Consider the following 14,861-nt stretch of genomic DNA (forward strand, 5'->3'; position numbering starts at 1 on the left):
TAATTGGCTAAGTAAAGCCAAATGTATTTTTCAAAGAGCGCTTCTAATTTGCAAAGTCTGAATTTATCATCTTCTCTACCACCTTCCTAGTCTTAGTAACTATAAAAGAAGATAAATAAATCTTTTTGACTGCCTACTGTATGTTAGGCAATAAGTGGTTTACCATATATGATCTTAATCACTACAACAACCCCAAGAGGAAAATATTATCTTCATTTAACCCATAAAATGGCAAGGCCAGGATTAAAACCTGTGTGATTCCAAAACCTCTTAACCTGTACACTGCATCATAGCATGCTTTTTTTTCTTCTGATTTAATTAGTGTAAAATAAGACTTTGTTATGTTAATTTTCAGAGCCTCAAAAATATTCAGCATTCTTTTCATTTTCTTTCTTTCTTTTTAATTGAAGTATTGCGAACACACGGTGTTACATTAGTTTTAGGTGAACAATGTACTGATTCCACAGCTCCATACTCCACAGTTATTTTCAACCTGCATTTTCTCATACAACTTTTCTGTTCATCCACTTTCAACAATAGCTAACACACGGAACTGTGTTCCAGCTTCTGTGCTGATGTGTTTCACAAACAAAACCTCATTTACTTCCCGAAGAATCCTTTACAATGGCTAACAAAGTCCTGCGTGGACCAGCCCTCAAGTGCTTCTCCAGTTCTTACAGCATATTGAGTTTCTTGTCCTTGTCATGCTGCTTCTGCCACAGGGCCTTTGCACACATGCTGTTGCCTCTCCTTAAATATTCCCCCATATTCCTCTTTACCTAGTTAATTAACACTTCATAATTTTTCAGATCTCAATTTGGCGACCATTGCCTCAGAGAAGCCTCTCTTGACCTTCCCAATAGATCAAATACATAACACATTCTCATTAGCACCGTCATTTTTTTTAAGTTCCTTTTTTTGCCCCCAGCCTCATAGCATTTTTCATAGTTCAATTTGACATCTATTAGTGTGTTTATTCGATTAATGTCTGCTCTCCCATTAGACTGAAGCTGTACAAAGGCGAGGCTCACATTTGGTTCCGCTTGTCTTGGTGTCCTCAGTGACCGGCACCAGCACACGTTTGGCAAGTAGTAGACCCTGAGGAACAGAGAGGTTAAACAACTTGCCTCAGGTCATGCCCTGCATTAAGTGGTGGAACTTGGATTTGAAATAAAGCTATCTAACTGTTGAGCCTGTGCTAGTAGCCCTTCCTCCGATCCCTGACTCTATTGCCCCCAATTTGTGCATTAGTCTTAACCTTTTAAACTTAAAAAAATGACAGACTATAACATATATACAGAAAAGTACTTTAAACACACATATGCAATTTACCAACTAGTGATAAAGCAGGCATCCATACGAGCTCCGCTCAAATAGAGAAACAGAACATTGCCTACACCTCAGAAATCCCTTGGGTGTCCTGGACCACATCTCCCTCACCCCCCACTGTCAACCCCTGCCAGAGTGGAGGTAGGTGTTGCCCTGAAATGGTGATGATTTGTATTTATTTTTTATCCCCTTCACCTATTTCGCCTATCCCCCTCCTCCCCTCTCCTCTGGCAACCACGAGTTTCTCTTTATATTTACGAGTCTGTTTCTCTTTTCGTTGCTGTTTGTTGTTTTGTCTTTTAAGATTCCACATCTAAATGAAATCATATTTGCCTTTCTCTGTGGAATTATTTTCTTTGTTTTTCTGAGTAGCTTTAAGATATATAGATATAGATATAGATATAGATATAGATATAGATATATAAGCTGAACAGTAGGGATTAATTTTACCTGTTTTGGAACTCTATGTAATGAAATCATGTTATATGTATTTGGCTTTTTTAAAGGCCTTTTTTTCTTTCACTCTACATTATATTTATAAAATCCATCCATTTTGTTGGATGTAGCCAGGTCTTGATTTTTTTTTTTTCTAGTACTTTTCATGAATTCCATCAAGGTCGAATAAATGCAATTACCAAACTGTTGGGATCACAGAGTGCATTGAGCGAGGTCACGTACTCACATAAGAACTGCCTTGGAGGGGCGCCTGGGTGGCGCAGTCGGCTAAGCGTCCGACTTCAGCCAGGTCACGATCTCGCGGTCTGTGAGTTCGAGCCCCGCGTCAGGCTCTGGGCTGATGGCTCGGAGCCTGGAGCCTGTTTCCGATTCTGTGTCTCCCTCTCTCTCTGCCCCTCCCCCGTTCATGCTCTGTCTCTCTCTGTCCCAAAAATAAAAAAAAAAAATAAAAAAAAAAAAAAAAAAAAGAACTGCCTTGGATCACCACCATCCAGTGTCTTGGCTTTAGTTTTGCAAGTCTAAAAATTCAATTTTGTTACTATGCCCAGAGTTGATCATCAGGATTAGGCATACATAAGAAATCCACCAGAAACAAGATTGCCAATGTATTAATTTTTCAAAGAGACAAATCACTGTGAGAATAGAAGTTTGCATTGACTGACAGCATATCCTATAGTTTGGAGAAAAACTTATGTGAGAAGCCAACCATAATCAGAAAGTTGCCTGCTGAGCAGAATGATTTTGGTGGCCTCAGCTGTGATGGTGTGGTCTCCACCTCCTTGTCTGAACCCTCAGGAGTGGCCACCACTCTTTCCTGGACAATTCTAGGGACAACAGTGACAGTGTTGGGCATCTTACTGGTCTTTTAGGCTTAATGAGGACCATCCACTTCCATTAGCCCATTCTTTATCAGATAGATTACAGTTAATAGGCATTTCCTTTGGCCAGTTACTGCAACTGATTGTGGTTTTATGATATGTACACTCCAGCCATTGTATTAAATATGGGTCAAGGCTTGGTTATATATATCACATGCTGGTCAATTTGCTGCATGTCTTTGTTTAAAACTCCTTTGATGTACCTTTCCTTTACTACATTGGAGGTAGTTGAAGCATCTTCATTTAGAAAGCATGTGTAAAGGGGCATCTGGGTGGCTCAGTCAGTTGATGTCTGACTCTTGATTTTGGTTCAGGTCATGATCTCACAGTTGGTGAGTTTGAGCCCCACATTGGGCTCTGTGCCGATAGCGTGGAGCCTGCTTGGGATTCTGTCTCCCTCTCTGTCTCTCCTCACCCCTCTTTCTCTCTCTCAAAAATAAATAAATAAACATTAAAAAAATACAACCAATAACATTTAACCTATCAGATGGATCTATACTTAAAACATTATAGTCCTAATGTTGGTCAGAGTTCAGAAATATGCATTGGTGTTGTAACCTTTCTGTAGGCAAAATTTGTATACCATATCTCGTATGTATTTGATAATATGGATCAAAAGCCTTTAAAGTGGGCAAATTCTGGGTGCACCTGGGTGGCTCAGTCGGCTAAGCATCCGGCTTCAGCTCAGGTCATGATCTTGAAGTTTGTGGGTTCAAGCCCCACATCAGGCTCTGTGCTGACAGCTTGGAGCCTGGAGCCTGCTTCGGATTCTGTGTCTCCTTCTTGCTCTGCCCCCCCTCCCACTCGCACTCTGTCTCTCTCTCTGTCTCTCAAAAATAATTAAACATTAAAAAAAATTTTAAGTGGGAAAATTCTTTGACCACTCCTGAGAATTCATCTGAAGGAAATAAGGAAAGATATTTTTATAGGTTTTGGCTACCTATAAAAGTATTGTTTAGAACGATGGTTTAGGAAGATCAGAAGCAACTTAAAGGTGCAATAATATAAAGGAACAGGTTAAGTAATTTATATTACACTCCATAGTATGGAATACTCTGCCATCATTTAAAACGTATAACACAAATTCATAAGTAAAAAGAGCAAGTTGAAAACCCCCATATACAGTGTGATCCCATCTTTATTACACGGGTAGATAAAACATTGGAATGTAATATAAAATCTTAAGAATGATTAAGTCTGGGTAGAGCGGGATATTAGGTGATTTTTAGAATTTTTTTTTACTTCTCTGTATTCTAAAATTTCTTCAATGAATATGCCATTACTTTTTTATTTAAGAAATCTGTATTTAAAATTTTGCTTTAGTGTTTGATTCCATTTGAAACATAAAAAGAAAAAAAGGGGGGGTGAATTTTATGTCTCTTAGGGATAAGGTATATTTGCAGAAAAGGTAAATACTATATTCATCAAATACAAAGACGTATTTATTAAATATGAAGGATTCAATGAGTCCTAACAGAGAGAACATACCCAGTTCTAAAGGCCACGGCAATGTTGGTTTGGAATACACTAGAAGTCAGACTGATATAGTAGCAACTTCTGGAGACTGATCATAGACCAGAGAAGGCATGGATACATTAGAACTGAATATATCTACTTCTATATTTACTTGTATATAAATAAATACACTCATGAACATAGTTCCTCCTGTAGGAGCCAGTGCACAAACATGTGTTGAATTGAAATTGATGAGGTTTTGGGGTGATGGGGGGTTCTTGGGGTCTGGAGCCGAAGTCAAGAAAGAATTCTTGAGATGTCTTTGGGGCAAAAAGGTGATTTTATTAAAGCATGGGGACAGGATCCGTGGGCAGAAAGAGCTGTGCTGGGGCTGTGAAGAATGACTGGTTTTACACTATGGAGCTGGGGGAGGTGAAGTCACAAGGGAAGCCTCCAGAAGGACTTTCATAAGCTAAAGAAGGACTTTCCTAAGATACCTGAGGCCTTGCTATTGTCAAGCTAAGGTTGGTTTCCCTCTAGCCAGGCATTAACATTAGGACGGTAGGGGGTTCCTGCAGAAAAGTTCTGCTCTGTATTTGCCTCAAGTATTTGCCAATGGGCTGCAGGTTATAAGGACACTGAATTTTACCTGCCGTTTCCTCCTTGCCTTCGTTCCCCACATCACTATGGAGGGGAGGGTGATGTTGGGGCTCCGGGAAACAGTCTACAGTCTTCTGGAGATTAAGCTATTGACAAGATTGCTTTTTTCTTGTAATTTGCTAAGATATTTGTAAACTGGTGGAGACCCATGTCCTGTATGACTGGGACCTCTATCAGTTGGCCATTTGTCTTTCCTTTCCTTTGTCCTTGGGCAGCCAGGAGTGCTTGAGGAATATCACACACGTTCCACCTGGGGGGGGGGGGGTGCACTAGCTTGCACTTTGTCCTCAGCCCGCCCCCTGCTCCCTCATCAAAATGATTCATTTATGTGAAACAGCCTATCCCTTGAACACACTTATCAGCATTTTTTCACTTTTGTGCACATTAAGTTGAATTTTTTTTTTTTTTTTTTTGCTACTATTGATGTGGTTTTGGAGTGGTGGTAGGGGTCCAGAGCCGATGACCAAGAAAGAATTCTTGAGATGTCTTTGGTGCAAAAAAGTGATTTTATTAAGGCATGGGGACAGGGCCCGTGGACAGAAAGAGCTACCCTGGGATTGTGAGGAGTGACTGATTATATACTTGGGAGTTGGGGGAGGTAAAGGCAAGGGGAAGTTTCCAAAGGTATTTTCATCTGCTAGGATCCCGGAGGCCTTGCTATTGTCAGGTTAAGATTGTTTCTCCCTCTAGCAAAGCATGCACATTAAGACGGTAGGAGGCTTCTAGAGAAATGTTCCACTGTGCCTGCCTCAAGTATTTGTCCATGGGCTGCTGGTAATAAGGAAATTTAATTTTATTCACCATTTCCTTCTGTCTTTGTTTCCCACATCACTACCACCAGAATAAATATATCGCATCACTTCTAATTTCTCTCAACTCTATACCTAGCCTCTCACTCCACATTTTCAGTTATTCCCAGGATTTTTTTTTAATCACACTTTTTGTCATAGCCTCACATTTTAAGTATCTAAAGTTGATCTCCTTGGTTTACTCACCCCACTTTGGCTATTGCTTATCTACCTGCTCACTTAGTTGACTATTGGACAGCAGCCAAATCCCCACATGTTTGGCTGGCAAACTGGAGCGGATTGGAGGCTTGGAATAGATCATACTGACTTGTAGTTGTAGGCATTGGGGAACTACCTTGAGAGACAGCCCAACCTGATTCCCCCTCTCTCATCTAGCACAACGGGGGGTGGGGGGGCAGATTTGATTTATCCGGCTCTGAAATGTAACTTATGCTATGTCTTCTATACCATGAGGAAGTCCTCCAAGGCAAAGATATTCTGGTCTTGTGCTTTCTTTTTCTTTTTCTTTCTGTTCTCTTTTGGGAGTGACCCTAATCCATTTATTAGTAATTAACTTACTAGTCAATGAGAAGTACCTGAAAATGGCTCTGTCCTGATTTCTACTTTTCCGGCCAGGACCTCAGTTTTCCTGTCTTGAAAGGAAAAAGATAGTATAGACCATAAACCAAATGCACTTACTATAAGCTTATCAAGCTTACACAGAATCTCGTTGGTCATGCGTTTCAACCAATCAGGGTCCAGGAGGGATGCTGGCCCCATTTCTTGTTCTCTCAGCAACTTTCCCCCGATTTCTCTTGTTGGTACTGTGAATGCATATCCCAGCGTTGCGGTTGGCAGAGAAATGCCTTCTGCCTTTGACCAACCCTTTCTCCCTCAACTCCAACCCACCCCCATGGCCATACTTTCTCTTTTATACCCTTTTGCTGTCTACTCTCAAGTCTCCTCCTTTTCTGGTGAGGTGGATCAGTTCTTCCATCCTACTTCCGCTCTGTTTTGTTCTCTGTTGGGGGTTTCAAGCCCCTGGGTCTGGTAGGGAGAGTGGGGGAATTAAAAAAGGCCTTCACAGCGGTCTGAGCTCAAGGTAAGATATCTAAAAACAAAACAAAACAAAAAACAAACAAAAAACGACAAAACCCGACTTTCACACTTACCAAATTAGCCATTCCATAGGCATTTCCTATGTGATGTTTTGCTAAAAGAGCATGGTCTCCTTAAGTCATCCAGCAGGATGACTGCCGGAGGAGGAGGGATGAGTGGGAAGAAAAAGTCATCGTGTTCCATTGTTGAAGGCGGCAATCAAAGGAGCGAAACTAGCACAGGCTGATGAACGCACGTGCGCATGTGTGCACGCAAATACACAATGTCTCACACACACAATCTTTATCTGTGACATTTCACCAAATTAACAGAGGCGCATCTTAACAAGAAAAGGGCTTTTTGCTTCTAGCATTCTCCCGAGAAAACATTCCACAAGCAGGCAAAACAAAACAAACAAGGAGAAACAGTGTAACAGGCACTGTGGATGCACGGGCTCAGTTCTGGAGATTTCGAAAAGGAGCAGTTCTGGGACTTGACATCTTTTCAGCAGCTCTGGAATCAGTGGCAGCCTGAAAGTGAGCATTCTTTAGTGGATAAGAGCAGAGACAGCTGAAAAAGTTGGTGTAACTTGAGTGGAAATTAAAAAAAAAAATTTTTTTTTTTTTGAGAGCTTGCACGTGTGGGGTGGAGGGGCAGAAGGAGAGGGAGAGAATCTTAAGCAGGCTCCCCGCTGGGTGTGGAGGGCTCTGCAGGGCTTGATCTCATGACTGTGAATTTAACTAAGGACATGCCACAGGCACATGGGAGGCTATAAAAGATTTCCACTCGGGGTGCCTGGGTGGCTCAGTCAGTTAAGCGTCCGACTCTTGATTTCAGCTCAGCTCATGATCTCACAGTCGTCGTTAAGATTGTTGTTTGTTTGAGGGGTCAGCTTGCAGTTTGGGTCATATATATATATATATATATATATATAAAAGACTGCTTTTGAAATTTTGCTATATATAGAGAGAGATTTTATTTGGCTTAAGCTCCATTTCTACTTAAAGTAGCCCTGTAGTAGCCGTAGAGAAGGTAAACTTTTAATATTTGACGTTTGTGTGGAGCATATAGTTTGTTTTCAAAAAGGCATTGGCTTTTAAAATATTCACTAGTTTCACCTCTAGGTTTTAGTTATTTGTGGCTCAGCTGCAGTTAAGTGTGATCTTTTCACTTCTCCAAACTGAAGTCTGCTGACCTTATGCTCAGGGGCTCTGTCCTGAATTGGACGTAGTTCTAGAAGATGCTACAAGGGCAAAAGCGGACTGTTTGGGCAAAAGAGAAGGAAAGGTCTCTACAGAGAGAGATTCTTACCTCTTTTCTCTAGGAAGATTTAATTTTTGGAATTTTATTACAGTGGCTGAAAAGACAATCCACTAAGTACAAGGCAGACAAAACCTATCCTACAACTGTGGCTGAGAGACCCAAGAATATCAAGAAAAACAGATACAAGGATATCTTGCCCTGTAAGTTTTTGTTTCTCCCTATAAATTTGTACCTTCTCCCAAATTCAGTCATTCCTAGTTTTACCCATTGCCTGCTGTTCCCAATCCTGGGACAATGCTTTGACAAATGAGTTTGTACTCTATACAACCACAAAAGAACATTCACTCACTCACTCACTCACTCACTCATCAAACACTTTTGCACAGCCACTATTCACATGCTAGTTTCTGACTTATGGTAAGTCCTCTAAGTCCTTTTAGTTCTAATATGTCCATCTTTCGTATTATAGATGATCATAGCTTAGTAGAGCTGTCTCTGATAACCTCGGATGAAGATTCCAACTACATCAATGCCAACTTCATTAAGGTACACCCCATATTCTATAGTCTTCTAGGTACCTTAAAAGGGGTCGGGATACTAGACCATATTTCTTTAGGTACCTAAGAAAGAGGTGGAGGGGATTCTAAACAAGAAGAAAAGGATATTATCTGTAGTCATCCCATATAATTTCTGTTCCCCTTTAGGGAGTTTATGGACCCAAAGCTTATATAGCCACCCAGGGACCTTTGTCTACAACTCTCCTGGACTTCTGGAGGATGATTTGGGAATACAGTGTCCTGGTAAGGGCAGAAATGCTTTTGTTACTATATTCTCTAGTTTTTAGAGATGGAGGGAGGAGGGTATCAGGGTATGTGACTGAGGTTTCCTTTGTATTAAAATCAGTGCCTTTTTGGGTCAGTCGCTAAAATTTCAGTGTTCAGGCACATTTTTGTCAAAATCACAAAGTCACCTTTACTCAAGGAAATGAAAGTTCTCATCTTGACAGGCTCATTTGTTAACAAGAATTTACCGATTTGAATAGAGAAAAGGGAAGTAAGGACAGAAAGAAGGGTAGGAGCAATATTTTAAAATTTATCAAGATTTCTGTTTTCTTTTTTTGTTCAATAACAAGAAAAAAAAACCAGAAAAAACAATGACTCTGGGACCCGTGTGTTAACTGCTTTTTCTAACTGTATCAACGCTCAGGTTTCTATTTATTTCATCCCCTCAGATCATTGTTATGGCGTGCATGGAGTTTGAGATGGGGAAGGTGAGTTAAAGGAAAGAGAAGGGGGAAACTTGGTTGCAGAACTTGCCTTAAGTGTGCCTATGTAAAAATTATTCTGGGATGCCTGCGTGGCTCAGTCAGTTAAGTGTCCGACTTCGGCTCAGGTCATGATCTCACGGTCTGTGAGTTTGAGCCCTGAGTCAGGCTCTGTGCTGACAGCTCAGAGCCTGGAACCTGCTTCAGATTCTGTGTCTCCCTCTCTCTCCGCCCCTCCCCCGCTTGCACTCTCTCTCAAAAAGAAATAAACATTAAAAAAAAATTATTCTCATCTTGCTAGCTTTCAGTTTGGGAATGCCAAATGACTCTCAAGTATTTTTTATTTACCTCTAAGAACTCCTTTTGTCCATTTGCCCAGGCTCTATATTTTTAAGTAAAAAGAAGGTATGCTTTTAAAGTAACAATTCATCTTACCATTTTTATTAATCAAGCATCTTAAATGGCAGTCAGCACTTCTAACCCTGTGCTGTCCAACAACATGACATCCACTAGCTGCATGTGGCTATCAAGCAGTTGAAACATAGCTAACGTACCCAAGGAACTATTTAATTTAATTTAACTTTATTTTATTATTTTAATGAGTTTAAATTTAAAAACTCAGTGTTCCAATTCAGTGATTGGAGAACTTTAAGCATGATTTGAACAACTTAGCTACGTGAATCTTTTTCACCTATAAATTTTATGAACTCTAAATGGAAATTAAATGTTCCGATGAAAATTTAGTGGATTAATTGAGATGTACTGTAAATATAAAATGCACACCGGGGTCTGAAGACTGAGATAAGAAATGTCAAATATCTAATATCTGTTTTATCCGGATTACATGTGTTTTGATCGGACTAAGATATATTATTAAAATCAATTTCATTTTTGATTTTTGAATGTGGCTATTAGAAAACTTAAAATTGAGTGTGTAGCTCACATCTTGTTTCCATTGGAGAGCACCTATCTTACCTACTGTTGACATTCACAGTTCAGTGAAAACCAAGGAATTTGGGGTTTCACTTTGCTCGTGCAGCTTTGTTTTAGTAGAGGTGATTTCTGTTAATCCTTTCGAAATAGAGCAGTCCCCTCCTTATTCGCGTGGGATATGCTCCAAGACCCCCAGTGAATGCCTGACACCAACAACAGTAACGAACTGTACATGCACCATATTTTTTCCTATACGTACATACCTATGGTGAAGTTTAACTTGTAAACTAGGCATGTTAGGAGATTAACAACAACAATAATAAAATAGGACAATTGAAGCAATGTACTATAAGTTGTGTGAATGTGGTCTCTTTCTTTCTCAAAATATCTTATTGTACTGTACTCACCCTTCTGATGATGATGATCTGAGACGATCAGATGCTGACACAAAGGAAATGACGTAGGTGTTTGTGATGTAGGGTTAGGCTACTACAATACTTAGTATTGCCAACAATACATCCCAGACGGTAGGTACCCGAAAGGCTGAAACTGGTAACTGTAGGTAACTGTAACCATGGAAAGCAAAGCTGTGAACGGGGGGGGGGGGGGGGGGGGGGGGGGGGGGGGCTACTGTACTGAAAATGCCAGATCCCTATTTCTACTTTTTCAGACTTCTAGGAAGTCTGTAATTTATATATCCTTTAGTGTTTTCCCCGTCCTTGGAGATTCCAGACCACCATGATGTTGGGGGCGAAGCCCAAGGGGGTAGGACATTGCTAACGTAAGGTGAAGGACACAGAACCTGTGTCTCTCTCATTGAGAGTGGGTTTTGTTACCTAGGAGAGACTAGAATATATGGAGGGAAATCATTACATTCTGTTTTGTGTAACAGAAAAAGTGTGAGCGCTACTGGACTGAGCCAGGAGAGCTACAACTGCAAGTTGGTCCTTTCTCCATATCCTGTGTAAGTATGATGGCTGCTTCCATTGTGGCTGAGCAAATGCTCCAGGATCTACTTTATAGAGACTAGTTTTTGAATATTAGTTTTTGAAGTAACTACTATTTTAATTTACTTCTTAGGAAGCTGAAAATAGAAAATCTGATTACATAATCAGGACTCTAAAAGCCAAGTTCAATAGTGTAAGTATAGAACAGGAGTGGTAAACTCAAGAGCCTACAGAGACAGAGGTAAAAACATGTATGTGGGGCACTTGGGGTGGCTCAGTGGGTTAAGCATCTGACTTTGCCTCAGGTCATGATCTCACAGCTGGTGTATTCAAGCCCCAAATGGGTCTCTGTGCTGACAGCTCAGAGCCTGGAGCCTGCTTTGGATTCTGTGTCTCCCTCTCTCTCTGCCCTTCCCCTGCTCATGCTCTGTCTCTCTCTATCTCTCAAAAATAAATAATCACTAAAAAAAATAATAAATTAAAAAAAAACATATGAGGGGTGCCTGGGTGGCTTAGTCGGTTGAGCATCCAACTTCGGCCAGGGTCATGATCTCATGGTTCATGGGTTCAAGCCCCACATCGGGCTCTGTGCTGACAGTTCGAAGCCTGGAGCCTGCTTTGGATTCTGTGTCTCCCTCTCTTTCTGCCCCTCTCCTGCTCATGTTCTGTCTGTCTCTCTCAAAAATAAAATAAATATTTAAATAAATACATACATACATACATACATACATACATACGTATGTGTCTCAGGCTGGGCATAAGACAATGGGGAGTAGTTGGGCCTTTGATGTATATGCAAAAGAGACCTTTGGTGTAATCTCTGCTCCCCAATCTATTACACACGATGGCACACATATAAAATGATAGTATCTGTAGGATGAATAGAGGCCGTGCACTGAGTAGAGACTGGGAATTGAGAGCTCACGCTGCCTAGTCTCTCTAAGGCAAAGGGGTTTAATATATCAGCATGCCTGTGACCCACCTGAAATACACCAGTCGTAATATCTATCTCCTCTTGTGTGTGAGTGGGGCAGATAGGGACAGACCAATAGTCAGTGACCTGAAATCACTTTTAATTGTTCTCAGAAGGCATGTGGGCACCAGAGGCCTATAGGAAAGGAAGCAGCATAAATTGCCAACAGGACAGAGATGCTACTTAGGAGGTCAGAGTAATCTTGTGCTAGAATGAGGTGGGGTCCTAACGCTGAACCCTCCTTTTATTCTGGCTATTTTTTTTTTTTTTTATAGGAAACTCGAACTCTCTACCAGTTTCATTACAGGAATTGGCCAGACCATGATGTGCCTTCATCCATAGACCCTATTCTTGAGCTCATCTGGGATATGCGTTCTTACCAAGAGGATGACCATGTTCCCGTGTGCATTCATTGCAGGTATGATGCTGTTCTTTGAACTTTCTACCCAAAACCAACCAAATGTCATAGCCTGGCCAGGACTCCTGCTGAAACTGAAGGAAGACTGACTTTGTTGGAATTTAAGCTGGTACAGGCATGTAGGATATAGGCTCTTGATACTCGTCTCACTTTCTCCAGTTGATTAGAAAGGAATGAAGCTGAGACATGAAAGTGATAGGAAGAGAAAGGTCGGTAGCAGAAACAGACCATAATACAGTCAACCTGAGCATTAAAGTAGTATTTTCTGACAAGTTACTCGAGAACAGTGCCGCTCCAGACACCCTTGCGGGTGAGAAGTGGCCGAGGATCTGTCCCGAGGCTCAGTGTGTGCATGTGGCAACCAAGAGACGTGCTCTGGGAAATGGGCGGTTTAGAACGTTTTGTTGTCTCTCGGTTACTTCTTCCTCAATCTGCTGGTGAAATTTCCCAGCTACTGTCAACAATCCAGTCTCTGCAACTGTATGTGCCACTGTGATCTTTCCTTTCAGTGCCGGTTGTGGGAGGACTGGTGTTATCTGCGCTATCGATTATACCTGGATGTTGCTAAAAGACGGGGTGAGTTTCTCTCCACAGGCGCTTCCCGTTTGCCTACCCTGTTACATGCAGACTTAGGAATTGTTTGGTTCTTCCAAACACCTATTTCCATGACTCCTATTTTCTAGAATATTCACTTGAAGACTCACTTTGTCAGATGATTAAATCAGTCCCTAAGTTGGTGGTCCTCAAAGTGTGGTTCCCAGAGAAGCAGCATCAGCATCACTTGAGAACTTGTTAGAAATGCAAAATCTTGGGCCCTACCTTGGGTGAACGGAAGCAGAAACTGGAGGTGCGGGCCCAGCAAGCTCTCCAGGTGCTTCTGATGCTTCTGAAGCGTTTGAGAATCACAGCCCCAAATTACACAGTTACCCTTCCTTTATCCAAATGGCTGTAATGGATGGACTCAATCTATCCCAATCAAGCCTTGTGTTCCAATCTATAAATCATTTAAAAATTTTTTTAAAAATGTTTTGTTTATTTTTGAGAGAGAGAGAGAGAACGAGAACACGTGGAGGAGGGGCAGAGAGAGGGAGACACAGAATCCTAAGCAGTCTCCAGGCTCTGTCAGCACAGAGCCCGACGCGGGGCTCAAACTCACAAACTGTGAGATCATGACCTGAGCTGAAGTCAGTGCCTAATGGACTGAGCCACCTAGGTGCCCCTAGAAATCATTTTCTTAAAGTCTAATAATAGGAAGTGAGAAGTGTGAAATATGGGCTTTAAACCTATCTGCCAACTTCTTTTATTTCATAAAATTCTCATATTTGCTCACCTACCCAGTCTCCACCTTCATTATATGTTTAACTTCAGACATCTGGTCACCCCATGTGAAATCATTCTCAAGAGTTTCTTCAGTCTTTTCTGGGGAAAACACCAGGCTCTAAATCATGACACAAGTGAAGAGAAATCTCATTCATTTTAAAGACGCATTCTTTTTCTGATATGATCTTATGTTAGGACAACAGATGCCATGGGGGTAACAAGACCGTGAGAAATAATTTATTAACAAAGCTAGGAACAAAGGAATAAGATATTGTTTCTCTTTATTTGATAGATCATTCCTGAGAACTTCAGTGTTTTTAGTTTGATCCAGGAAATGCGAACACAAAGGCCTTCATTTGTTCAAACTCAGGTATGCAACTATTGTGAATGGATGGTAACGTGTCTGGGTCTTCCTACCTCTCTCGGTTTCATAGTAAGGCATCCCCGAATAGCTGATTTTTAGCTATAACACCAATTTGCTACTAAGTGCATGAGTCCATTTGCATTTCCTCAAACTCTGAATATATCAATATTTTTCCTACATCCCTGGCTTGGGTCAAATTCCTCTCATTCCTTGTATTCTACTGTCTGTGCAAAAAATGTGAAGAAACTCAGTAACTTTATGTTTCTTACAAGGGATGTTGAAAAAATTCAACAAGCTCTTTGACGTACTCAAGATATAATACCTGGGTCAGGTTAACTTGCTGGTTTGTAGTAGTGATTCATTTCTGAAACCAGAGAAAATCAGAGACTTGTAATTTCTACTTCAGGAAGTGGTAACAGAATCTGGGGAATGCATTTTATATACTCATTTTTTGATTTAATTAAAAATAAAAATAAAATCAACCATAATCCTATCACCTAGAGGTAGCCACGATTATTGTTCTATAGTCTCTCCTGATCCTTATTGTGTGCAAACTTAAAAAACATAATTACAATCATACTATACATATGATTATATATATGTATCACAATATACATGTATTATATATACGGATCACATATATATGGATCACATATATATGATCACAATATTATATGCATCACAATACATTATATGTATATATGTATGTATGTAC

General features: G+C 40.7%; 1 protein-coding gene across 2 annotated transcripts in view; it reads left to right on the top strand.

Moving 5' to 3' along the window:
* The window catches only part of PTPN22 (protein tyrosine phosphatase non-receptor type 22), a 60,057-nt gene that overhangs the window by 5,204 nt on the left and 39,992 nt on the right, over window positions 1-14,861 (top strand). For both annotated transcript variants that reach the window (XM_060622705.3, XM_060622707.3), the window contains exons 2-10: window positions 8,019-8,127; window positions 8,397-8,473; window positions 8,632-8,727; window positions 9,159-9,197; window positions 11,017-11,088; window positions 11,205-11,264; window positions 12,320-12,462; window positions 12,972-13,038; window positions 14,075-14,152. In XM_060622705.3, coding sequence (XP_060478688.1) covers window positions 8,019-8,127; window positions 8,397-8,473; window positions 8,632-8,727; window positions 9,159-9,197; window positions 11,017-11,088; window positions 11,205-11,264; window positions 12,320-12,462; window positions 12,972-13,038; window positions 14,075-14,152 — 741 coding nt within the window. The remainder of the gene's footprint in view (window positions 1-8,018; window positions 8,128-8,396; window positions 8,474-8,631; window positions 8,728-9,158; window positions 9,198-11,016; window positions 11,089-11,204; window positions 11,265-12,319; window positions 12,463-12,971; window positions 13,039-14,074; window positions 14,153-14,861) is intronic.

The sequence above is a fragment of the Panthera onca genome, chromosome C1 (assembly GCF_046562875.1).
Source record: "Panthera onca isolate mPanOnc1 chromosome C1, mPanOnc1 haplotype 2, whole genome shotgun sequence".
NCBI lineage: Eukaryota > Metazoa > Chordata > Mammalia > Carnivora > Felidae > Panthera > Panthera onca.